Source organism: Somniosus microcephalus, chromosome 10 (assembly GCF_052327205.1).
Source record: "Somniosus microcephalus isolate GS21.2 chromosome 10, FLI_Smic_1.0, whole genome shotgun sequence".
In the NCBI taxonomy this organism is placed as follows: domain Eukaryota; kingdom Metazoa; phylum Chordata; class Chondrichthyes; order Squaliformes; family Somniosidae; genus Somniosus; species Somniosus microcephalus.
In genome coordinates, this window is record NC_140996.1 from 197,034,340 (window position 1) to 197,060,972 (window position 26,633).

General features: G+C 43.4%; 1 protein-coding gene across 2 annotated transcripts in view; it reads left to right on the top strand.

Annotated features, from left to right (window-relative positions):
- Window positions 1-24,316, top strand: part of LOC147111970 (FRAS1-related extracellular matrix protein 2-like) — a 319,343-nt gene extending 295,027 nt beyond the window's left edge. The window contains exons 18-24 of one of the 2 annotated variants that reach the window (XM_085999402.1): window positions 2,185-2,289; window positions 3,031-3,158; window positions 11,664-11,798; window positions 13,201-13,327; window positions 15,746-15,933; window positions 16,281-16,427; window positions 21,225-24,316. In XM_085999402.1, the coding sequence (XP_085855528.1) occupies window positions 2,185-2,289; window positions 3,031-3,158; window positions 11,664-11,798; window positions 13,201-13,327; window positions 15,746-15,933; window positions 16,281-16,427; window positions 21,225-21,728 (1,334 nt within the window). In that variant the 3' untranslated portion in view covers window positions 21,729-24,316. Of the gene's footprint in view, window positions 1-2,184; window positions 2,290-3,030; window positions 3,159-11,663; window positions 11,799-13,200; window positions 13,328-15,745; window positions 15,934-16,280; window positions 16,428-21,224 lie in introns of those variants that run through there. The other variant, XM_085999403.1, reaches the window with a different exon arrangement.
- The last annotated feature ends 2,317 nt before the right edge of the window (window positions 24,317-26,633 follow it).

A 26,633-nucleotide genomic window follows, 5' to 3' on the forward strand; every position in this document is an offset into this window, starting at 1 on the left:
GATCAATAGATTTTTGGATATGAAGGGGATCAAGGGATATGGGGATAGTGCGGGAAGGTGGAATTGAGGTAGAAGATCAGCCATGATCTTATTGAATGGCGGAGCAGGCTCGATGGGCCAAATGGCCTACCCCTGCTCCTATTTCTTATGTTCTTATGTTCTGTTGCATATGAGGCCCTGCCAGTGACCGAGGGCCTCACAAAATCCTCTAGATCCCAAAAATAATACAGTGAATAAAATACTTCTAAATCACATAATCTTGTGTTAGTATAGATAGAAAGCACACGATTTCTCAAAAGCTGAAAAAAAATCTCTTCTAATTAACAGATTGCTCATTTGCGAGCCTTGTGTCATCGTTCTATATTGTAGCTAAATAAAGCATTGCTTTAAATCTTACTCTTACAATTAATTTAGGTGCTTGGCAATAAATGGAAAAGGATGTACAGAAGCTTTTTTGTTGTTAAGTATAACTCATAAGGAACATTCTTCAGTAGAGTAGCTTGTAATAATGATTAAAATATACTTGGAGTGTCTTAGTTCATTGATACTTTTACCTCTAAATTTGAAGTTAATGGGTTGAAGTTCCATTCTAGGATTTGGATACATAATCTAAGCTAACATTCCATTGCAGTACTGCGGTTACGTGACATTGTTGATGGTTTTGTCCTTTCAACTGAGGTCCCGTTTGCTGGTTCTAATAGACATTATCGATCCCATAGCACTATCTGAAGAGCAGTGAGGTCTCCTGGCGTCCCAACCAACAGTCCACCCTCAATTAACACCATGAAAAACATATTGATTGCTCATTCATACAATGATTGTGTGACCTTCCTGTGTACAATACGTACACAGTGTGGTGGAAATGCATTTTTGCCTGTAACATAATAGCCACGGCAGTTCATAAGTAATTTATTGTTTGGGACGTTCCTGTGAGATGTGATAAGATGCTAACATAAATGCAATTGGTTTACTTGAATAGAGTTTAATTTGTTCCCAGTCCTCTGTGTAATCACAAAACCTGCTACGGTATTTGTTATTAGCATTCATATAAGCAAGCAAAGTAGTTAAAGTTGCTTTGCAATTCACTTTGTGTGACCCACAGCTTTTTGTAATGCTGTAGTTCCCGTTCAGAGTGTGCCAGCTTTCTTCATTTTCACACGTTGAAATTCCTTCTTCTTAGAATACAACAGTGTATACTTTTCAAAACTTGCTTGCTACAGCTTTCCATTGATTGTGTACACAAAATGTGTGTCTTCCACATTAACATCTATTCTCTCCCAAAGAGTCAATCTGCTGGTAGACAATAATCTATGGACAATGATCTGTCTGCTAATTACTCCCGTGGTTTAATTTTCTCTCTATCTATATCTATATATATATATATATATATATAATAATATCATATAGATTAGTTAAAAGATCAGGAAATGTTAGGAAAGAGTAAAACCAACCAGCTGAATAAAAAGAGCTTCTGTCTTATACAATCAGATATCTTAGAACTAGAAGTTCCAGTATAGTTAAACATTGTGCCTACATTAAGCCTGCATAGAATTAGGATTTTGGCCAAATAACAGCCGTCTGTTACTCATTGGAGTTTAGAAGACTGAGAGGTGAGCTTATTGAAACATATAAGATTCTGAGGGGGATTGACAGGGTGGCTGCAGAGAGGATGTTTCCCCTAGTGGGGGAACCTAGAACTAGGGGGCATAGTTTCAGAATAAGGGGTCGCCCATTTAAAACTGAGATGAGGAAGAATTTCTTCTCTCAGAGGGTCGTGAATCTTTGGAATTCTCTACCCCAGAGAGCTGTGGAGGCGGAGTCATTTAATATATTCACGGTGGAGATTGACAGACATTTGAACTACAAGGGAGTCAAGGGGTACGGGGAGAGAGCGGGAAAGTGGTGTTGAGGCCAAGATCAGATCAGCCATGATCTTATTGATTGGCGGAGCAGGCTCGAGGGGCCGATTGGCCTCCTGCTCCTGTTTCCTATGTTCTTATGGAGTGCCAGGGGTGGGTTATACTGTTGTATTTTCATTAGCTGTATTCATCTCAACGTCAGCACATCTAACTATACAGCAGATGAAATTACAACAGGTCTGAGCTGTCAGTCCTGCATATTAGTGTTCACTGTTTCAGATTCTGTTTACCTAAATTGATAAACATGCTTGTTGTCTGCTGACAGGTGCCCTTTACCCAACTAGCATGCGGATCAACAGTGAAGGACGCTTGGTTGTGAACTTCCGTACTGATGCACGATTCCGTGGCCTCTTTGTTATGTTGCATCCTGGTGAGTGAGTTTCTTTTTTTGCACTGCTCATTTTTCTTCCGATTTACTCTTCTCTCCTGAAGGCACCAACTTCTTCCTTTTTTTATGCAACGAGTGGTTAGGATTTGGAATGCACTGCCTGATAGGGCGGTGGATACAAATTCAGTGGTAGCCTTCAAAAGGGAATTGGATAAATACTTGAAGAAAAAATCACATGGATATGGGGAAAGAGCAGGGGGAGTGGGACTAACTGGACTACCCTTCGAAAGAGCTAGTGCAGACTCGATGGGCCGAATGACCTCCTTCTGTGTTGTACTGTTCTATGATCCTAAGTACTACTTCATGCACATACGAGTGACCATTATTCATTAAGTTAACCTTTACAATGAGTTTTAGCAAACTATTCCACATCATAGCCCATGTCCACTTCTACACACTTTTCTAGCAGCCATTACTGGATTACGATGAGGTGCCGGAATCCTAACTGATTTTTTCCTATTCTATACCCAGTGGATCAAAGATCAATTGTGATACCTCTACAAATAGATCAGCTAATTCAGCCCAGACCAGGGATCAAACCTGGAAACTTTCTGGCCTGTGTAGATCAGCTACTTCACTGGATAAATTTGCTGAGACACCAGGGAACATGAGTGATTTTCTTCTTTTGAAAAAGGGAGACATTGTTGAGCATTTTGCAGTACAATGTGAAGAAAATGCTCAATGTTTTTCAGATGCCCTAAAACAATCTCTGTCCTTCCCCAGCATCACCTCTTAGTTCCATGGTTATGTCAGCTGATCACCCAGGATTGACCTTTACCCTCAGCTTAGTGCGAAGTGAGCCAACATACAATCATCCTGAGCAACAGTGGAGCTTCACTTCAGATTTTGCTGTAAGTTTTATGAGTTTAAACATTACGGTACTTACAGTAATTGCTGATGAACCAGTTTACCAAGATATTTTATGCACAGATCAAGATTAGATGTAGATCAGGATTACTAACTATTGCATGCCTTTGTTACCTCTAGACTGGACTATTCCAACTCTCTCCTGGCCGGGGCCTCCCATCTTCCACCCTCCATAAACTTCAGCTCATCCAAAACTCTGCTGCCCGTATCCTAACTCACACCAAGTCCCGATCACCCCTGTACTCGCTGACCTACACTCTAACAAAGCCTTGATTTTAAATTACTCATCCTTGTTTTCAAATCCTTCCATAGCCTCGCCCCTCCCTACCTCTGTAACCTCCTCCAGCCTTGCAACCTGCCGAGATATTTGCGCTCCTCCAATTCTGGCCTCTTGCACATCCCCAATTTTAATCACTCCACCATTGGTGGCCGTGCCTTCAGCTGCCAAGGCCCTAAGCTCTGGAATTTCCTCCCTAAACCTCTCTGCCTCTCTACCTCTCTCTCCTCCTTTAAGACACTCCTTAAAACCCACCTTTCACCTGTCTTAATATCTTCTTATGTGGCTCGGCGTCAAGTTTTGTTTGATAATGCTCCTGTGAAGCGTCTTCTACGTTAAAGCCGCTATCTAAATGCAAGTTGTTGTTGTTGTTGTTGTTTGCCTACGTAACAACAGTCAGAGCACTTCAGAGTAATTCATTGTGCATGGAATGCTTTAAGATGCTTTTGTGAGATCTGAGGCACTAAAGAAAGAAAGATTTGCATTTATATAGCGCCTGAGTGCGAGTCATCAAAGAGTGCTGTGAGTTTGGGTAAGTGTGAGAGTTCTTTAATTGTTATTTCTCTTTAAATCATTCTTGATAAGATTACTTAAGCAGTTTAAGTAAAGGGGAAAAGTTAAATATTTGGGATTCTGTTGGTTTAAGAAGAGTAAAACAAGGTTACACTGCAGTAGGAGTAAATTGGCACAGCAGGCAGTGGAAACCAGTTTTCTAACCAATCAGCAGGGGTGACTCATTTGGCTGTAAACAAACAAACAGTATAAAAAGACCAGTCCTAGTCCGAGCAAGCACTGAGTGCGAGTCAGCAGAGAGTGCTGTGAGTTTGGGTAAGTGTGAGTTAGGGTAAGTGGGGTGTTAGGTGCGCTTTTCAAACTTTAACTCTGTGGGTTGTAGTTAATAAGGCCTTTCTGGTGCAGAGTGACTTGGTAAACCATTTAACTGGTGTAATTAGAGGGATTGATTTAATTTAAATCCAATTAATTAAAGGGGATACTAGCATCTAAAATCGGGCAGAGGGTGTCCATAACTAACAATAAAAAATGTAATTAATTACATAGAATGGAGCAGGTGATGTGTTACTGTTGCGAGATGTGGGAGCCGGTGGACTCCATTGAGGCTCACGGTGATTACGTCTGTGACAAGTGTCTGCTGCTACAGGAACTCCAGCTCCGTGTTGATGAGCTGGAGTCTGAGCTTCAGACACTGCGACACATCAGGGAGGGGGAGAAGTACCTGGACTCTGTGTATCAGGAGGTGGTCACACCTATGAAGTTAATTAATTCAGATGTAGCCCATGGTCAGGGACAGGACGGTGTGACTACGAGTGAGGCAGGTATGGGGATCCAGGAGGTAGAGCTGGAGGAGCCGCAGCCCTTGCTCTTGTCCAACAGGTTCGAGGTTCTTACTCCCTGTGGGGACAGGAGCAGGGACTGCAGGGAGGATGAGCAACCTGGCCACAGCACCGTGGAATGGGGGGCCATTCAAGAGGGGGAGTAAATAGAAATGTTGTAGTGGTAGGGGATAGTATTATTAGGGGGATAGATAGAGTTCTCTGCAGCCGAGAGCGAGAGTCCCGAAGGCTGTGTTGCCTACCCGGTGCCAGGGTTAAGGACATCTCCTCTGGGCTGGAAAGAAACTTGCAGTGGGAGGAGGTGGATCCAGTTGTCGTGGTCCATGTTGGTACAAACGACGTAGATAGGACTAGGAAGCCGGTTCTGTTAAAGGAGTATGAGCAGCTAGGGGTCAAATTAAAAAACAGAACCTCAAGCTTTTATAAGTATATCAAAAGGAAAAGACTGGTGAAAACCAAAGTTGGTCCATTGCAGTCAGATACGGGGGAATATATAATGGGAAATAAGGAAATGGCAGATCAACTAAATGCATACTTTGGGTCAGTCTTTACGAAGGAAGACACAAAAAACCTCCCTGGGATATCGGGAAAAATAGGGACATTGGCAAAGGAGGAACTGACGCAAATCAATATCTCTAAGGATATGGTGTTAAGGAAGCTAAAGGGATTGAAGGTGGACAAATCCCCAGGGCCTGATAACATGCATCCTAGGGTACTGAAGGAGGTGGCCCTAGAGATAGCGGATGCACTAAGGATGATTTTTCAGAATTCATTAGACTCGGGAACAGTACCGATGGATTGGAGGGTAGCTAACGTTACCCCACTATTCAAAAAGGGGGGTAGGGAAAAAGCAGGTAATTACAGACCTGTAAGCCTTACATCAGTTGTGGGCAAAATGCTGGAGTCCATCATTAAGGATGAAATAGCGGAGCACTTAGCAAATGGGGACAGGATAGGACAGAGTCAACATGGATTTACAAAGGGTAAATCGTGCTTGACTAATCTATTGGAATTTTTTGAGGGAGTAACTGGTAGAATAGATGGGGGAGAGCCAGTAGATGTGGTGTACCTGGACTTCCAAAAGGCCTTCGATAAGGTCCCACATAAAAGATTAGCATGGAAAATTGAGGCTCATGGGATAAAGGGGAAAGTTTTGGCGTGGATAGGGAACTGGCTGTCAGATAGAAAACAGAGAGTTGGAATAAACGGCTCATTTTCTGAATGGCAGGCAGTAACAAGTGGGGTACCACAGGGATCTGTCCTGGGCCCCCAGCTGTTCACAATTTACATTAATGACCTGGATCAGGGAGTCGGATGCAGCATTTCCAAATTTGCAGACGACACTAAACTAGGAGGGGGGGTGGGCTCAGAGGAAGAGACCAGGAAGCTCCAGAGCGATTTGGACAGACTGGGCGATTGGGCGGATAAATGGCAGATGCACTATAATGTGGACAAGTGCGAAGTTATCCACCTTGGGTGCAGGAACGGGAGGGCAAATTATTATTTAAATGGCAATAGATTGGGAGAGGGGGAAGTACAGAGAGACCTGGGTGTTCTTGTACACCAGTCACTGAAGGCGAGCATGCAGGTGCAACAGGCGGTCAAGAAGGCAAACGGTATGCTGGCCTTCATAGCAAAAGGGTTAGAATACAGGAACAGGGATACCTTGCTGCAGCTGTACAGGGCACTGGTGAGACCACACCTCGAGTACTGTGTACAGTTTTGGTCGCCTCATCTGAGGAAGGATGTTCTTGCCATGGAGGGGGTGCAGCGGCGATTCACCAGGCTGATACCAGGAATGGCGGGAATGACCTATGAGGAGAGACTATGTAGTTTAGGGATGTACACACTGGAGTTTAGAAGATTGAGAGGGGACCTCATAGAAGTGTATAAAATTCTGACAGGTCTAGACAGACTGGATGCAGAAGGAATGTTTCCCTTGGCGGGTGAGAACAGAACTAGAGGACATAATTTAAGGATAAGGGCTAAACCATTTAGGACAGAGATGAGGGGGAATTTCTTCACTCAGAGAGTGGTGAACCTGTGGAACTCATTGCCACAGAGGGCAGTGTACGCCAGCTCATTAAATATATTTAAGAGGGAATTAGATATATTTCTACGGGCAAAAGGGGTTAAGGGTTACGGAGAGAAGGCGGGGACGGGATACTGAATTAAAGGATCAGCCATGATCTCATCGAATGGCGGAGCAGGCACGAAGGGCCGAATGGCCTACTCCTGCTCCTATCTTCTATGTATCTATGTATCTATGTAATAATCTCTGGATTATTACCTGAGCCACGAGCGAATTTGGCTAGGACAAATAAAATTCGAGAGTTAAATGCGTGGCTCAAAGACTGGTGTGGGAGAAATGGGTTTTGCTTCCTGGGACACTGGCACCAGTACTGGGGCAGGAGGGAGCTGTTCTGTTGGGACGGGCTTCACTTGGCCAGTGCTGGGACTAGAATCCTGGCGGATCATATAACTAGGGCTGTAGAGAGGGCTTTAAACTAACTAGTGGGGGGGAGGTTCCTAGAGAGCAAATAATAAAAATGACAACAGAGAAGGTCATAGACTTAGGTAGCAGTGGGGAAATTAAAAACCAGAGCGTGTCAGGAAGGGGCAGGAGGTATGGAGTAAAAGGTAAAGTAATAAAAAGGGCAAAAGCAGGAACTAAGTGTCACAAAACATCTTTGAAAGTTCTCTATCTGAATGCACGTAGCATTCATAACAAAATAGACGAGTTAATGGCACAAATAACTACATATGGGTATGATCTGGTGGCCATTACAGAAACATGGCTGCAGGGTGACAATGCCTGGGAATTAAACATACCAGGTTATTTAACGATCAGGAAGGACAGGCAGGAAGGAAGGGGAGGTGAGGTGGCTATGTTAATAAAGGAAGGAATCACTGTAATACAGAGAAATGATATTGGGTCAAAAGATCAGGATAATGAAACAGTTTGGGTGGAGATAAGGAATAATAAGGGGAAAAAAACACTAGTGGGCATAGTCTATAGGCCTCCGAACAGTTGCAACTCTGTTGGACGGAGTATCAATCAGGAAAAAGTTGAGGCTTTTAATAAGGGAGCATCTATAATTATAGGGGATTTTAACTATCATATGAATTGGACAAATCAAATTGGGCAGAGCTGCCTTGAGGATGAGTTCATTGAGTGTATTAGGGATGGGTTTCTTGAGCAGTATGTAACTGAACCGACCAGGGGGCAAGCAACCTTAGATCTGGTCCTGTGTAACGAGACAGGATTAATTAAAAATGTCCTAGTAAAGGATCCCCTTGGAATGAGTGACCATAACATGGTTGAATTCCATATTCAATTAGAGGGTGAGAAGGTTGGATCTCAAACAAGCGTGCTAAGCTTGAATAAAGGAGACTATGAAGGTATGAGAGCGGAATTGAGTAGAGTGGATTGGGAAAATAGATTAAAGGGTAAGACGATACATGATCAGTGGTGTACATTTAAGGAGTTATTTTACAACTTCCAAAAAATATATATTCCACTGAGAAGAAAATTGTGTAAAAGAAAAGACAGCCATCCGTGGCTAAGTGAAGAAATTAAGGATAGTATTCGACTAAAAACAAGGGCATATAAGGTAGCCAAATCTAGTGGGAGGATAGAGGATTGGGAAAACTTTAAAAGGCAGCAAAAAATAACAAAAAGATTGATTAAGAAAGGGAAGATAGATTATGAAAGTAAATTAGCAAAAAATATAAAAACAGATAGTAAGAGTTTTTATAGTTATATAAAAAGAAAAGGGTGGCTAAAGTAAATGTTGGTCCCTTAGAAGATGAGACCGGGAAATTAATGGTGGGAAATATAGAGATGGCAAAAACACTGAATGAATATTTTGTATCAGTCTTTACAGTAGAGGACACTAAGAATATCCCAACACTGGACAAACAGGGGGCTATAGGGGGGGAGGAGCTAAACACGATCAAAATCACTAAGGAAGTGGTACTCGGTAAAATAATGGGACTCAAGGCAGATAAATCACCTGGACCTGATGGCTTACATCCTAGGGTCTTGAGGGAAGTGGCGGTAGGGATTGTGGATGCATTGGTAATAATTTTCCAAAACTCCCTGGACTCAACAAAGGTCCCGGCAGACTGGAAAACTGCTAATGTAACACCCTTATTTAAAAAGGGCAGTAGACAGAAGGCCGGAAACTATAGACCGGTTAGCCTAACATCTGTGGTAGGTAAAATTTTGGAGTCCATTATTAAGGAGACAGTAACAGGACATTTGGATAATCATAATTTAATAGGACAAAGTCAGCATGGTTTTATGAAGGGGAAGTCATGTTTGACAAATTTGCTGGTGTTCTTTGAGGAAGTAACATATAGGCTGGATAAAGGGGAACCAGTGGACGTAGTGTATTTAGACTTCCAAAAGGCATTTGACAAGGTGCCACACAAAAGATTATTGCTTAAGATAAAAAATCACGGGATTGGGGGTAATATTCTGGCATGGATAGAGGATTGGCTATCTAACAGAAGGCAGAGAGTTGGGATAAATGGTTCATTCTCAGACTGGCAATCAGTAACTAGTGGTGTTCCGCAGGGGTCAGTGCTGGGTCCCCAACTCTTTACAATCTATATTAACGATTTGGAGGAGGGGACCGAGTGTAACATATCAAAGTTTGCAGATGATACTAAGATGGGAGGGAAAGTAGTGAGTGAGGAGGACATAAAAAACCTGCAAGGGGACATAGACAGGCTAAGTAAGTGGGCAGAGATTTGGTAGATGGAATACAATAGTGGAAAGTGTGAGGTTATGCACTTTGGCAGGAAAAATCATAGAGCAAGTTATTATCTTAATGGCAAGAAACTGGAAAGTACTGAAGTACAAAGGGATCTGGGGGTCCTGGTGCACGAAACTCAAAAGGTTAGTATGCAGGTGCAGCAAGTGATTAAGAAGGCCAATGGAATGTTGGCTTTCATTGCTAGGGGGATAGAATATAAAAATAGGGAGGTATTGCTTCAGCTGTACAAGGTATTGGTGAGACCGCACCTGGAATACTGCATACAGTTTTGGTGTCCATACTTAAGAAAAGACATACTTGCTCTCGAGTCAGTACAAAGAAGGTTCACTCGGTTAATCCCGGGGATGAGGGGATGGACATATGAGGAGAGGTTGAGTAGATTGGGACTCTACTCATTGGAGTTCAGAAGAATGAGAGGCGATCTTATTGAAACATATAAGATTGTGAAGGGGTTGGATCGGGTGGATGCGGGGAGGATGTTCCCGATGATGGGTGAAACTAGAACTAGCGGGCATAGTCTTAGAATAAGGGGCTGCTCTTTCAAAACTGAGATGAGGAGGAACTACTTCACTCAGAGGGTGGTAGGTCCATGGAATATGCTGCCCCAAAAAGCTGTAGAAGCTACATCATTACATAAATTTAAAACAGAAATAGACAGTTTCCTAGAAGTAAAGGGAATTAAGGGTTACGGGGAGCGGGCAGGAATTTGGACATGAGTCTAGGTTCGGATCGGACATGGCCCTGTGGGTAGCGGAGCGGGCCCAGGGGCCGTGTAGCCTGATCCTGCTCCTATTTCGTGTGTCTAATTCTGTTAGATTCAGGAGATGGTTCTGTGATAGTAGATTGGCGGTTAGGAGCAGATCAGCCATGATCTTATTGAATGGCGGAGCAGGCTTGAGGGGCCGATTGGCCTACTCCTGCTCCTATTTCTTATGTTCTTATGTTCTTTCACGACCACCGGACGTCTCAAAGCACTTTACAGTCAATGAAGTACTTTTGAAGTGGAGTCACTGTTGTAATGTGGGAAACTATATAAATGCAAGTGTATTTTTTCTAACCCTCCGTATAAAAGAAGCCAACGTGTGAAAGATATTTTGCTGTCTATCCACAAAACAGTGTATTTGGTTCTGATTATTATTGTGATCATTAGCCATGAAGTTATTGATATTTTTTAGAAAACAGGCTATAAATACTATAGGAAGGTAACTGTAATGTGTCAAAACATTTTCAGGGAAGATACTGGCCCGGATTTTGCGGTCGGTGGCATAATCATTAACTATACCGCCGGCATCCAATCCAAATGCGCGCTTACCTGTTGCGAGGCCCCAAACGAAAGGTTGCTGTCGGACGCTGCAGAGTTGAGCGCAGAGTAGTGGCCCACAGATCCCAGGAACGTACCGTGTGCGGAAGCGTACCTGGGATCACGTGGGCCGGTGCTCCAATCAGGTCTCTGATTCTCCCCAACTAGATACTGTGGTATTTTCTCGGGAGAATATTGCAGCTAATGTTGATAAAAGTTTTTGTGCATTTTGTACCATGAAAGGTCACCTGAAGATACATGGAGGGGAGTAAGGCATTTTTTTTTTTAATTTGCAAAACTCTCAATTCCCTGAACAGTCTCTCACTTTACCCAGTCTGGATTTACATTCCTTTTATATATTGAAACAAAAAAGCATCAGATGAAGATTTTTATTGACGGGTGTCCCCTTACGCTGTGCAAACAGGCTGCTGCACCTGTTTGCACCAGCCATAAGATAGTCACGCGTAATTCCTGGGCAGTTGGTGGGCAATTAGCCCAACTCTACACCAGCAATGAGGATTTCATTGTCAGTGCGTGTGATCTGTCAAGGCGGAACTTGACAGATCGCAAGTTTGGGATTAAGCGCAAGTGGAAATCCCGAACCTGCTGTCCATTTCAAAGGCGGCATGATGGCGTACTCTCGTCATACCGACCGCAAAGTCTGCCCCACTATACTTCATATTGATATGAATATTTATAAATTTAGGATTAATTTTCTAATACGGTGTAGATTTGTTTTCTACTGTTGCAATTGATTGTTCTTTGTTTTGTCCTAGGTCCGTGATTATTCAGGAACATACACCGTGAAGCTGATTCCTTGTGCCTCTGCCCCGAGCCAGGAGTATACCATACCCATCGTGTGCAATCCAAGGGAGCCAATAACCTTTGACCTCGACATCAGGTTTCAGCAGGTACAAGACCATTAGGCAGCTCAAGTGAACCTCTCCTCACTCGATGGGTCCGATTTCCATCCTCCCCCGCCCCTCCTCGTTTGTATGGGAATATGGTCGTAGTGTGATGAAAATGGTGGCACAGCACTTAAAACCATTCTTGCCTACATTCGTATCACCACCATTTTGGTGGTCCAGGTGCCCACTGGAAAGAGACGACAACCTTGTTAGCCTTTGCAAATCGGGGTCCTGTGACATTAATGCAATTTTGAAGTACCAATGGGCGGAGCATGAGTGACCTAAACCTTAAACTGCAGGATGCTCCTAAAACGTTTCAAAAATAGCTTTTTAAACAATGTGCTTGAGGTCAAGAGAAGCACTAATACTCAATCTGTGGCCACAAAAATCAACCCACCTGATGCCCGATCCTCTGTAGCCCAGCTCGGGAGCACCTCCCCCTTCGCCTCCCCCCCCCCCCCCCCCCGCCCTTACCTGCACTGGCTGGGCTCCACGGTAGAGCTGTCAGATTTCCCACCCCCTCCAATCAGCAAATTGCTCCAAAAACATAAGCAGCTCGCTGATGGAATTCAAAAAAGCCCCCGCAAGGAAAATGGTTCCACCATGCAGATGGTGGGCTTGCCCCATCCACTTCCTGCCTGATGGTAGAAATCAATTCAAAATTGACCCCTATGTGTTTTGGATTCATGATTTTAGAGGATATGCACCGCAGTTCCCCTCTTCTCTTCCCCACTATTTTTATCTCTCACTTTTTGGAAGTTTATGTGCATGTTACCCCTTGAGGTGATTCCATAACTGGTGTCTTTGTAACCATACCATGTGGAGATGACATCCGCCAGAATTCAATCTTGTCTCTACATGGGCAAGTTTCTGCCTTGGCCTCGCCCTTCTCTATCTCTGTAACCTCTTCGAGCCCTACAACCCTCCAAGATATCTGCACTCCTCCAATTCTAGCCTCTTGCACATCCCCGATTTTCATCGCTCCACCATAGGCGGCCGTGCCTTCAGCTGCCCGGGTCCTAAGCTCTGGAACTCCCTTCCTAAACTTCTCCGCCTTTGTAACACTCTCCTATAAGACGCTCCTTAAAACCTACCTCTTTGACCAAGCTTCCTGTCCTAATATCTCCTTATGTGGCTCGATGTCAAATTTTGCCTGGTAATGCTCCTGTGAAGCACCTTGGAACGTTTTACTACCTTAAACATGCTATGTAAATGCAAGTTGTTGTTGTACCTTGAGAGTTTTCCGTGTGGTGCTACATCCTGGGTGCTGTCTGGGAAGTGGCACAAAGGTAGATTGAACGACAGGTATGGCAGTGATTCAAAACATTTGTCGGGGTCAGGGAGCAAAATGCTGCCATAATCACTTAGTAAATTTTAATGTATCGGTTTTATCTGCCTCTTCCAGGTGAGTGACCCCGTTGCTGCTGAGTTCAGCCTGAATACTCAAATGTTCCTGCTAAATAGAAAGGGTCTCTGGCTATCTGACGGCTCCATGGGATTCGGAGAAGGCAGCGATGTCGCTTTCACAGAAGGTATGGAAGTCGGACCACTTAATGCTTTATTGACACAATAAAACCAGGCTAGAAGTGAACGCTGTTTAATAATCTGGTATTCAGACACAATACAAAAAGCTGGGCATCCTGAGCTCCCTTCAAAAATCCCATTAAAAAAAAAAATATCTAAGGACAGTAGTCTCCAGCACCACCCTAACCAATCGCATTAGAAGATCATAAGATAAATATAGATGAGGAAGGCCATTCAGCTCATCTAAATTCATCAATCCAGAAAAGTTCTATGGTCTCCACATCACAGCTAGGGTTTTTGATTTCCCCATTCTACAAGACCATTCCATGTGTTGAACACTCTTTATGTGAAGAACTTACTGTTATCAATCCTAAGTTTGCCTTTTACCAGTTTAACCTCTATCCTACAATCACAGTTCAGTTTGAAATAATCTTCCAGATCAACAATTTCTATACTGTTTACTATCTACCTTTTTTATCTAATTACTAATCCTCTATGATCATTTGGAAGGGTTTGCTGAAATACATAGAAGTTGCATCATGGAACAGGCCATCCAACCCAACCAGTAGTAGTGATTATTTTTCCTTACCTGGCTACATCCCAATTGATCCTGAAATGAAAAAAAAATAATTTCGAACAACCAAACAGAGGACACTCCCAAGTCCTAAAAACACAAGGGCCCTGAAAAGCCATGGGAGTTTCACCAGAACCCCACCTTAACCTGGTTCCACCAGGTGTTTGCCACGTCCAGGATTTTCTGGAACGTCTGCTTGCCCCTTACCAGAAAAATGTCACTGGGATGAGGGGGAGAGCCGTGTACTCTTAGGCTGGGATTTCGTGCTTCCTTGGTTCATTTGAGATATGGCGTAATACTCTAGGAGGGTACAATGTGATGTACTGGCCTCCAAATGGGCAGAAGAGGATCCCACTGGGAGGATTACAGCCCCCCCCCAAAACAGCATGGACCCCCCCTCCACCACCCCCCCCCACGACCACCAAAGAATTCATTTTTCTTAAATCTTGATGTCCCCTTACATAGAAACATGGAAAAATAGGAGCAGGAGTAGGCCATTTGGCCTTTTGCGCCTGCTCCGCCATTCAATATGGTCATGGCTGATCTGTTATCTCAATACCATATTCCCACTCTCTCCCCATACCCCTTGATGCCTTTTGTGTCTAGAAATCTATCTACAGGTATCTCCTTCTTAAATGACTTGGCCTCCACAGCCTTCTGTGGTAGAGAATTCCACAGGTTCACCACCCTCTGAGTGAGGAAATTTCTCCTCATCTCAGTCCTAACTGTCCTACCTCGTATCCTGAGACTGTGACCCCTCGTCCTAGACCCCCCAGCCAGGGGAAACATCCCCCCTGCATCCAGTCTGTCTAGCTCTGTCAGAATTTTATACGTTTCAATGAGATCCCCTCTCATTCTTCTAAACGCTAGTGAATACAGGCCGAGTCGACCCAATCTCTCCTCATACGACAGCCCTGCCATCCCAGGAAACAGTCTGGCTGGGGTTGGGGTGGGTGGGCGGGGTGCGTGGGATGGGGGGAGAAGAGAGAGGCCTCCGCAACCCTTCGCCCCCCCCCCCCCCCCCAGTGACAGACAGGCACCAGGTTTTCTGGCTAGAAGGGGCAGTTGGACATTGGAGATGTGCCAGCAGTGGTACTTGTGCCCACCTGTCCTATGCAAACTCCAGCGCAGTCAGCACAAGAGAGCACTGGCAGGCCAAATCTCCATGTAACTGCCAGGATCACATCTCGAGGATTTTTGGGGCCGATATTAAGAGTGGGGTCTGCTATGAAATTTGTACAATAATGTTTGGCCGTCAATGTTACTTTAGAGAAGAAGGTATGTTATTTTGAAGAAACTCAGTGACACAAGTCCATTTTTTTAATTAATAAATGATAACTTGCCACATTTCTGCACTAGTAAAGTGCTGAGCATCCTATGATAAGAAGACTGTTTTGGTAGGAATACTCCATTAGAAACATTTTACATAGTTCACCTGGAAAGACAAAGCACAAGTGTTAGGATGTGCTGTACTGTTCTGTGGAGTCTGTGACCTCAGGTGGTTGCCCCCATGATTCCCAATGTATTTAGTTTCCTATCTCAGTCAGCTTATCTGGGGGTATACACCATGTTGAAGCAAGGTGCTGTGCCCATATGAAGCAAGGGAAAGTCAGAGCCTGCACCAACAGAGGCTGTCCTCTTGTGTCTCCCAACAATTAGTTGTTGTCATTAGATTGATAGCGGCCCAGAAGTGGGTTGCATGCTTTCTGTCTCAGGAAATATCACATGATATGGAAAGACATGAAAGAGCATAAGAATATTTTCCTGCAATGGGAGGGGAGGCAGTTTGGTAACATCGCAGCATAGTACAAGATCTCATCAGACTTCTAACTGAAATGTATTTTCTCTGCAGGATCAGTTGTCTATGGGCGTGTCATGGTTGACCCTGTGCAGAACCTAGGAGACTCCTTCTTCTGCAATATTGAGAAGGTGTTTCTGTGTACAGGAGCTGATGGATATGTGCCCAAGTACAACCCAATAAATACTGAATATGGCTGCCTGGCTGATTCATTTTCTCTCTTGTACAGGTTCAAGATCCTGGTAAGTCAGTTATTTTAGTATATGGCTGGAAATAATGCTCATATTCCTCTTCAACGATGGCCTGTGCCTATAGCTTTGGTAGAGTAAAGCTCTTTGGGGGAGGGGAGGGGAGGGAAGATTGATGAATAAAATTTTGAGGGGAGAAAAAAGTAAATTTAAGCTCGTCAACTGTGCTGCCGACACTGCCAATCACTTGAACATGCTTGCTATTGTTGGAAAGAATTGTATTCAGTTCTTGGTTGGCTTGCTTTTAGTCCAATATAATTAACTTTCTCAGATACAACTTGACTATTTTTTGTTTCACTGACATACAATTCCTATAACAGGCCCTTTGCTTTTTTGAACAGGATAAGGCTCAACCTGAGACACAGGACACATATTTTGGAAGTGTAGCGTTCAATGCTAAACTTGCAATAGATGATGCTGAAGCACTTGCACTTGCCAGACAGCCTGGTTCTGATGGCTTCCGAGTGGACTCCTCCCCGCTCTTCCAGGTAGGAAAGAGATGCTTGATGTCAGATATATACTGTGCAGACAACGTCAATGTTACACTTTCTTGAGTTAGTTGCTAGAAGGCTTGCATTAGCTGTGCTGGTTTACCAGAACAAGGATTATCAGCGCAGTTTACTGGCCTGAACTGTATTGTGTCAAAATTGTAGCTTATTCTTAAAAGCCACACCACCTGTAATTTCAAAACATAAGTCAGATATTGAGATGCTGATGGCATCATCATTTCATTTCATTGTCAGTTCTATGACTGAGATTTTTATCACCAGAAAATATGTATTGTTAAAGTACAGTTTGTGATTTTTTTATGACAAAACTGCAGCCTAAAATGTGAGCTCCTTGGTCCCCTTAACACTGAGAATATGCATCTTGCCCGTGTGCATACTTAAACCTACAATCTCTCCTTATCACCGTATCTGGCTGCCTCTTCGATGATGCCAAGGTTTTTCCATCTACAATCCTACCTGGATGACCATTCCAGGTATTAATCACTTTTTCTGTGAAGAATTGCTTCCTGGCATCAATCCTGCACATGCCTTTTACCAGTTTACCAAATACCAATGTTCTCTTGTCCTGTAGTCAACGTTTAATTTGAAATACTGCTCAGGTTTAACCTTTTCTATTCCACTTAGTATCTTACATAAGGCATTCTCTCATAGGACACTTTCAAGGCTGAGGAATCCATGGGGAAAAAATTTGGTTGCTTTGCACCTCCCGTTAGCTAACTGGGCGCAAAGCAACTAGCGCCTGGGTGCGGCGCCGCCAGTGCCTCCCGCGAAATTCAGCGGGAGGTTAGCGGCGGCGGTAACTGTTAGCGCCCCACGGTGCCGTGTCGCCAGCGATGACGTCATCGCCATGCGCAGCGCCCCGCTCATGCCCCGGCCACGATCTTCGGTAGCGCCCCCTGACTTACCACCGGATGCTATATCCGGCAGGGCAGGGAAGCCTACCTGCGGCCGGGGCAGCGCTAATTAAAGGCGAGGTGCCGGGCGGCCATTTTTGTTGCTCGCCACCTGCCAGCACCTGCCCCCGTTGCCGTCTCCGGCCTCCTGACCAGCCCCCCCGCGGAGTGCCGACTGCATTCCGTGAGCCCGGCACTTCTCTTGAGTGCTGGGCTCTTTTGTCGGCACTCCGATCCCTGGTGGCCCAGCTGGACCCCGGGTTGTGCTGCACAAAGCCCCTCCCCTTTAAGCACTCCCAGTGCCCCAAGAGGGAGGCGGGGCGCTTCCAGTGGCACCCCGCTTCCCTCTTGGGGTGCTACCGATGAATTTCGGGTGCTCATTTTTTGGGGGAGCTAAAAGTAGCGCCCCAAAGGGGGTGCGACTCAGTTTTTTCCCCCATCTTTTTCTCATCTTTCCTCATAACCCAATGCTTTTAAGAAAGGATCAACCCCTGTCACCCTTTCTCTGTCACTCTTCCAGGGTTTGGATGCTTTTCTTGTGCCGCAACCAGAATTGAATGCAATGTCCAAGGGGTGGCCTGAGCAGAGCATTATAGAGCTTCAACATAACAGCTTCATACTTATACTAATTTGGCAATATAGCCCAATATTCCATTTACTTTGTTGCTCTGCAATAAATGATCAATGCCGAGTCTCCTTATCACTCCCAGATTTCATTCAGCCTGCCCCCTAGATAACTGACCACTATACATTAAGTACGTTTCTCATTCCCACTGTGCAAGATCTTGCACTCATTGAATTGAACTTCATCTACCATAATTTGTCCACTTGCAAATGTTGTCAAGTTCCTTAGATTGTTCCTCGGCTCCTTCACTAAACTCTACTGTCCCCACCCCAGTTTAGTATCAACTCTAAATTTGACCATCTTCTGTTGAATTTATGGATCCAGACCAATTATGTAGTTTGGAAATAGTAGCATTGTTTGCCGGGGCACTTCACCCAGTACACCTCCTCAGTCCGACATCACTCCCGTAAGTATTACCGCCTCTCTATCAGTTAATTCCTTATCCATCTCCAGGTTTTACCGAGTGAACCCATTGATTTAAGTTTCTGTAGCAGCCTTGCATGTGGAATTTTATTGAATACTTTCTGGAAGTCTAGGTATGCTGTATTAAAGGGCTCTCTGGTATCCTGCTGGGATGTTAGTGCCTCAAACAAGTCAATGATTTGGGCTCTCTGGCATCATGTTGGGATGTTAGTGCCTCAAACAAGTCAATGATTTTGGTCAGTTAGGATCTCCCACACCCTAAAAGATGTTGGCTGTCACTTACTAGGTAATTTTCATAGATGCTCCTCAACTTGGTTCCTAATCATCGATTCCATTATTTTGCCAATTACCACTGCAACTAATGGGTCTGTAGTTACCTAAATCTTTGTTTCACACGGTTTTTATTGGAGTCAGGAAAAAAAGTCCATTATTAGCCAGATATTTTTTTCTGGGCCTCATGTAATGGACTCACTCCACCCAGTTGCAAAAACAAGACAGTGATCAATAATCTGAATGCTTACTGCCTGGAATCTCCTAATGTGTTTATTTTCTGTGGGAGTTTGTCAGCACACTTTATAGAATTGATAATGAACTTTCCACTGAGACTAAGGACATACGACAGGTAGACTATCCTTTATCCGAACTTCCGAAAACCTCTAAAAACCGAACGTTTTTTTGTTCAGCATAAGTCGTGCGCACGACATGACCAGAGTGGCGCACAACTTACGCTGAGCAGGGCAGAGGGTCACAGAGTTCCCTCCTGGGTAGGAGATTGCAGGCCGAGCCGGGCAGTGTGAAGGAGGTACCGGGAGAGTGAACCCAACAATACAGCAGCCCGTCCAATAGCTGCAGCGGCCCGTCCGATATTCTTTTCTCCACCCGACCCCGACCCCCCCCCCCCCCCCCGACCCGTCCGATATTCTTTTCTCCCCCCCCCCACCCGACCCCCAACCTGATTTGTGGGCCAGCTTAGTAGGAGTCAGCCGATATCCGGCTTTCCAGAGAAGCAGGAAGGGGAATGAGACACGGAACAGTCGCAAGAGGTAGCCTGAACTTTTACAATTTATATTAAATACAAATTTCCCAGTCTTATAATAATACCTTCTGAAATCCGAAAAATTCCGAAAACCGAAACTCAGCTGGTCCCAAGGCTTTCGGATAAGGGATAGCGTACCTGTACTCTGCAACAGGTGGTGTGTGTTCACTGAGGTTGTTACAATAGTGTATGACTGAATTTAATTAGTTAATGTTTTTATTGCAATCCGAGTTATAGACACTAAATGGCTTTGTGTACTGTAATGTCCAAAGACTGGCGTGGATTGAGTGAGACTGTTGGTGTGAACAATGACTGCTTAGTTCATGAATTTGTTAATGTTTCTATTACAATCGGAGTTACTGGGCACTAGATATCTCTAGGTACTGTAAAATCCTACGGGATCAATACAAATCACATAACCTAACAAACAATGTATGAAAAACAAACAATGTATGAAAAACACTCAGCTTTAATAGGAACAGGAGTAGACCATTCAGCCCCTCAAGCCTGTTCTGCTATTCAATCTGTACCGCAACACCATTTACCTGCCTTTGCTCCACATCCCATGATATCCTTACCCAACAAAAATCTGTCGATCTCAGTCTTGAAAATCTCAGTTGACCCAGCATTCAGAGACTTTTGGGGAGCGAGTTCCAGATTTCCACTACCCTCGGTGTGGAAAAAGTGCATCTGATTTTACTCCTAAATGGCCGAGCTCTAATTTTAACAATTATAGCCTTTTGTTCTGGATCCCTCCACCAGGGGAAATAATTTTTCTGTATCTACTATATTGAATCCTTTTATCATTTTAAACTCCTTAATTAGATTACCCCTCAACCTTCTAAACTCGAGGGAATACAAGACAAGTTTATGCAATCTGTAAACATAATTTAACCCGTTAAGCACAGGTATCACTCTGGTGAAGCTGTGCTGTACCGTTCCATGGCAATATATCTTACATGAGGTTTGGTGCCCAAAACTGAATGCAGTCCTCCAAATGGGGTCTGACCAAGACTCTCTCCAACTGAAACATAACTTTCTCACTTTTTTATTCCAACCCCCTTGACATAAAGGCCAACGTTCTATTAGGCTTTTTGATTACATTTTGTACCTGTGATTCCAGTGATTTGTGTACCAGGACACACTCTGCTCCTCCACAGTTTCTAATCTCTCGCCTTTTAGAAACGATTCCAATTTGTCTTTCTTGGATCCAAAGTGGATGACCTCGCACTTCCCCACATTGAATTCCATTTGTCTCTGTCCCTTTGAACTTAATGTCATCTGCGAATTTGGATTTACAACTTTCTATTTCTTCATCCAATTCATTAATATATATGGTGAAAAGCTGAGGCCCCAGAACAGATCCAATAACCATTATTCAGTGCCATTTAGCTAAAGCAAACACTTAACTTGCGCAACCCGAATAGATTGAATGAGTTTACAAGGGAATTGTTTTTGGTTTCTAATATTTAATGAGCACATGCAAACTATAGACTTAATATACACTTAAGCAGAATAACCTGCAGCGGAAGTAATTGCAAACATCCCAATCTCTGCTGACTCACACAGACCACCATGGATGTTTTAAATGTGCATTGATGTCAAGTTCTTAACAAAAGAAGTATGAATGGCCACTAAGCTTGTCCTCTGATATGAAACAAATAGGTTAGTGGCCAGTTTTAAAGTTATTTTTTCTCTCCAAACAGGACCAGTTATGCGAACGGTATTTTCCTGTTAATGTTTCAGTTGCTGAAGTGAAGTCTGAAGCAGAACAGTCACGTGTCATTTTTAATCTTTAGGTTGCCGCTGGCCGAGAGTGGTACATTCATACCATTTACACTGTGCGATCTAGGAAAAGTGCTAGCAGAGGCATTGGAAAGAGAAGTGTGGAGTATCATATTGTTTCACACACCGGAAACCTGAGCTCTGTGGGACATTCACGCCAGCGACGATCTGTTAAAGAAGCCCCCTTACTCGCTGAGGACATCGGCATTGAGAACAACAGAGGAACCAACATACAACATATTGCCTTGGACCGCAGCAACAGGAAGCAGGTTGTCGAGGAAGAGATCTTCCCTGAAGGAGCTGTTGCTAGGTCACCAAATGACCGAGGCGACGAAGATGACAATGTTCCCATTATTGGAGGGATCGCTGCCTTATTACTAGCTATTTGTGTCATTATTATCATCGTCCTCTTGCTGAAATGCAGGAAGCAATCAGATAAGAAGGGAGAGTACAAGAAATCACCCAGCAACGAGGCCATGACTGCACAGAGTTATCACAGCGACAGCTCTGAGGTTTGATCAGCACCAACTTATATTTCAACCAACTCCAAAGTGCCTCAGAGGACTTGAACTGTGCCTTATTACAAAGACCAGAACATTATTTATCCAATTACTGTTGTCACTCGACTCTAGCTGTACTTGAATGTTTGGTTTTGGAATCCATGCAACATCGCATTCACAGAAACTTGGTCATGGGTCTCAAGTATCATCTTTTGCACAGAATTCAGCAAGTGACCTGAAATGCACTGTACATCGCAAGGCACGGCACGAACTGCATCACGGGGTGTGGGGGGGCTTGGGAGGCGGGCAGGCAGCAGAGGCTTATGGGAGGGGAATCCATTACTTTTTTAAATCACTTTCCCTGATCAGGATTAAAAGACAACTGTATCCAAAGGTGCTAATTTGTCCTCTCCGACTGAAAAGGAGTTTTATTAACTTGTGTAAATCATGTAAAGACTGGAGGTGCAGTGGTTAGTAGACTCAGTAAATCACTTTTTTATTCTGTCTGTTTCTAGTCCATAAATGAATTAGTCAGCATTTTATATAAGAATTTTGTAGCTGGACGCATGTTCTGGAAGACTCGCCAGTCATGAAGCACCAGAATAGTTCCAATTTACACCATTCAGCTTACAAAAAATCAAGTACAAAGGAAAGTGATTTATAATCATTGCACTCCCTGGATAAACCTTTATAAACAAAATAAATATTCACTTAATCAATTTTAGTTGTTTGGTCCATCTGGGAAGGTTGAGGTGCTTTGACTTGCATGCCTGTGGTCTGTAAGTTATCCACATGGTGCTTTTTTGTTTTGTATCCTTGCTTTGAAATTCATGTACAGGTTCAATTTATTCAGTTTATGTCTCATTTTTTGCTTTGGTCTGTACGACTGCAGAAAGTGTATTTACTGCATGTGTGCTGCTGTCATTAACTTTTATCTTGTGCTGCATGAGGGGATGGCAGATGGTGGGTGTAAATGTTTAACAGGCTAGTTTTAACAGGGTACGTACGTACTGTCCTTGGTGGCCAAGGATGTGAATTCCTTAAATTAATAAAAACTTCACCACCACTTTTTTATATAATAGGAAGTGAAGTAAACTTGTGTTAGACTTTCTCGTAAGGTCTGCTCCTGATCCACAGAATAGGTTTAGACCAGGACCAGGTAATCTCTGCACTGAAGTAACATCATCAGGCCTAATAATTAGGCCTTATATCTTTGTGTGTAACCTCATCCAGTGTTGTCACTAGGCCTATTTAGAGCCTTGATACCAATATGTCATAGGAAAAAAATCACAATGAAGCCATTATGCTTTGATATTTGGTGTTACTTTTAACTCGTCCCCTCAAATTAGCTCCATCAACAGTGATGGACCTGTAGTTACCAGTACTTTACCTTTGTGTTATAAAGCACAAAATAATCTCTCCAGAAACAACCCCCATTAGGATCTGGAATTATACTACAGGAAACTTTGTGCTATCCGGCACCGACGGGACCGAGCTGTTGCCGTTCCCTCAAAACTGCTGGACACTCCAGCGTTAATGTTGAAATATACGGAGATTTTCAGCTCCGTGTGAATCAACAAACCCTGTGCTTCTAAACAGTCGGCAAGCATCTCTGTAGCGTCTCTAACTGAAGCTGTTGCTTAGCTACAGTCCTTGCAGAGCTTGACTGTTGAGAAAAAAGCAACGAAAAGAAAAAAAACTGCTCCTGATTTTTGCCGGTGGCTTGAGCTTGCCGGACATTTAGCCTCCGGATAACACAAAGTTTCCTGTACTTTTCTTTACACTGTGAGTGGATATAATATGAAAGTTTCACACATGAACTGTTGCATTTTATTGAGATCCTATCAACAACACTGCACACTGGCAACTTCGCTCTGTGCGTGTCTGCAGGGTAGACATTACTATTTCAGCGTAGATTGTGTAGCAGCAACATATTAGACAAATTTTGCAACAAAAATGCTTTAACGTACTAAACTAATTGTAATTGTGTACTCCATGAACATTACAGGTGTTTCGTGTATAAACTACAGAAAACCCTGAAATAATTCACTGCTCACTCAAAGGCATTTTAAAATTCTGCCGCCTTGTGCAACATTAGTTCTTTTTAGTTTTGTTTCTTTTAAATAATCTGTATGTGTTGGATTTGTCATTGTAGTTCTTTGTGTACTATGCCAACTGCTCATTTGGAATGGGCAAACTATGCAATCTGCAGCATTAGCATTTATCCAACGTATTGCATCAGTATAAATTGATAATTTTGGTTATTCTACGTATTTTGTTACAATCCCAGCGTCTCCGGCCATTTTTGTATATCTAATTGATCCACTGTGGGATACTGGTATTTAAAGCAAGATTATTGGATATTTGTTTCCTGGGGAGTAGTCAGTATATTGATATTATTGGCTGCATACTCTAAGTATTTGTAACAGGCCAACAAGCATAACATTAGCAAAAATCACTTCTAGAAATAATGTGAAAGCTGCAGCTAAAAACCATATCATTTTAACCCTTCATTGTTTTCTTTTTTAGAAATGTGTTCATATTACATTCAAATAAAATATTCTTTCTCCCACTTTTAATAAATGAAGTTGATTTTAAAAGAGCAATCATTCAGAATGTTCTTTTTTCCCCATGCAATATTTGCTTACAGTTTCTGTGTATTGAGTCCCTATCCACTGGGATTTGAAAGCATACAAGGTCTGTTTTAACAATGTTCTGAATCTGAGGAAGAGTACACCTGAAGTCAAAAATCGGCATCATGGTGTCGATTGTAGGTGACGTGTGGAATTTGTCAAGTTATTTAACATGCTCCCTGTAAGCTCGTTCATGCCTTGCAGACTACAAAAGAGTGTTGGAAGGAACACTGAATTATAGACCTTCACCTTGGTCTTCAGGTCGGACACCATGTCGATGCCATATGCATTATTGTAAGCGCCCATATAATGAGCTCCACTTCTTGACCCGAATTTGCTGATCACTTTTCCCTTCCCACATAAGTGAACTGGATCACAGCAGTGAGCTCCATGTTATTAAAGACCTAAGTGTGGCCGGAACTTCCTCGGAGCTGCTCCCGCTCCACTGCTGTAACTTGGCTGGACGTGCGGTGGAAATCTCATTGGCGGGTGTTAATGGGGTTACCGCTGCACTTCCACCGAAATACAGTGATGGAATCGGAGTAGCCACGAGGAAATTTCTGGCCCAAGATTTTCCGAGTTGCCTGCTCGTACGTGACCACTTCTCATTTGGCTGAAGGCAACAACATACCTCTTCCTTTTTGCTGCCAATCTCCTGGTGATCAACGGGATGTCTTTCTGGTTGTGAGCTTTTGAAGAGCAATTTGCAGATGAGAACTTCAGTTAGCTTGGTAGATATGCAAAACTTAGGGTTGCCAACCCTCCAGGATTGGCCTGGAGTCTCCAGGAATTGAAGATTCATCTCCAGGAGACTGCTGCAGGCATGAAATAAAATTGTGTGCTTTATTCATTTTCTTTAAACTTTCATTTATTAGTTATAAAAATATTGGAGATGGGGAAAAAAGGATGGTTGACTGACGATCAAGAATCATCCAATTAGGTACCAAAGAGTCTGTCCGCTCTCCAATTGGTGTGGGAATGCGGTGCACCACGAGGATGGATGTGTCTGGCGATCAATGGTGGGAGCATGGGGAAGGGGCAGTTGGAGGCAGGAGCTCATGTGATGAAATCTCCAGGAATACATTGGCCCAGATATTCTGAAAGCAGGCCTCCCGCAGGTGGAGGACTGCGATCTGGAAAAATCTGCGCCCTTACCCGAGGGCTCCCAGGACGCGCACAATTCCGATGCTGGGCCTCTCCAAACTACCGGTGCGCAGGGCCCACATATCCCAGAGGCACAGGTAGTTCGCAGCGTCCCTGGGATCATGTGGGTCATGGGGAGCCAATCAAAGAAGGGAATCTCCCTTCATACACTTGACAGGAAGACCTGTCAAATATATGAATGGAGATGACCCCAAAAACATAGTAAAACTTTAAATACTTTTTTTTTAAATCACATTTTTAAAATGACTTGAAATTACAATAAATTAACTATTTTAAACAAAAATTTTAATTTTTGAAAAAAATAATTAAAGTTTTTTACGGGGCTAAAAATAAAGTTACCTTTTTAAAAGTATTTTTTAATGATAAATCAGTGAAATTTTTTAAAAACTTTTTTCAACTCTTATCCTGGTAAAAGCAGGCCTTACGCCTGTTTTTATCAGGCGCAAGAATTGTAAGGGTTTTCTGCGGGCGGAGGGTCTCCAAAAAGCGGAACTATCCGCCCGCAGAGGCTCTTCTTCCGGGCAGCCGGAGGATCTGTCAAGACCATTCTTGACAGATCAGAAATGCCGGTTCCAGCGCATGCCTGAAACCGGCATTTCCGATGTCCCCACGGATGAGTACACAGCGCGTACCCACCCGTAGGGATCGGAATATCCGGCCCATTGAATTAGCAACTCTAGCAAAAATTGTTTAGGCACCATGTGGCAAGACACCTCATAACATCATGGAGCAAGGCAGCAGCAAATAGACTGAGCAAGCACACAATCCCGCTTCACACTGTTTGATATCCACACGCACTCTGGCAAGCATACCATTGTGCAGCTGCTGAAATAAGTTTATGTCTTTCCACCATGTGCTCACATGTGCTTCTCCAATCTTTACAAATGAAGATTGAAATACTGTAGTGAGATAAGGCCAGGTACAAATCGCTAAGCTGATTTACAGACAGCAAGTGAATGGACATAAGAATAAATGTAATTAAATTTCACCTTTGATTCAACTAGCTATAGAATTCTCCTTGCGAGCAAGGAAAACACTTAATAAGGATAATGAGGCTTTTCTTTTTTAAACGGGTTTACTTAACTTTTCCTGGTCAACATTCTGAAACTGATTAACTCTGGGCTTG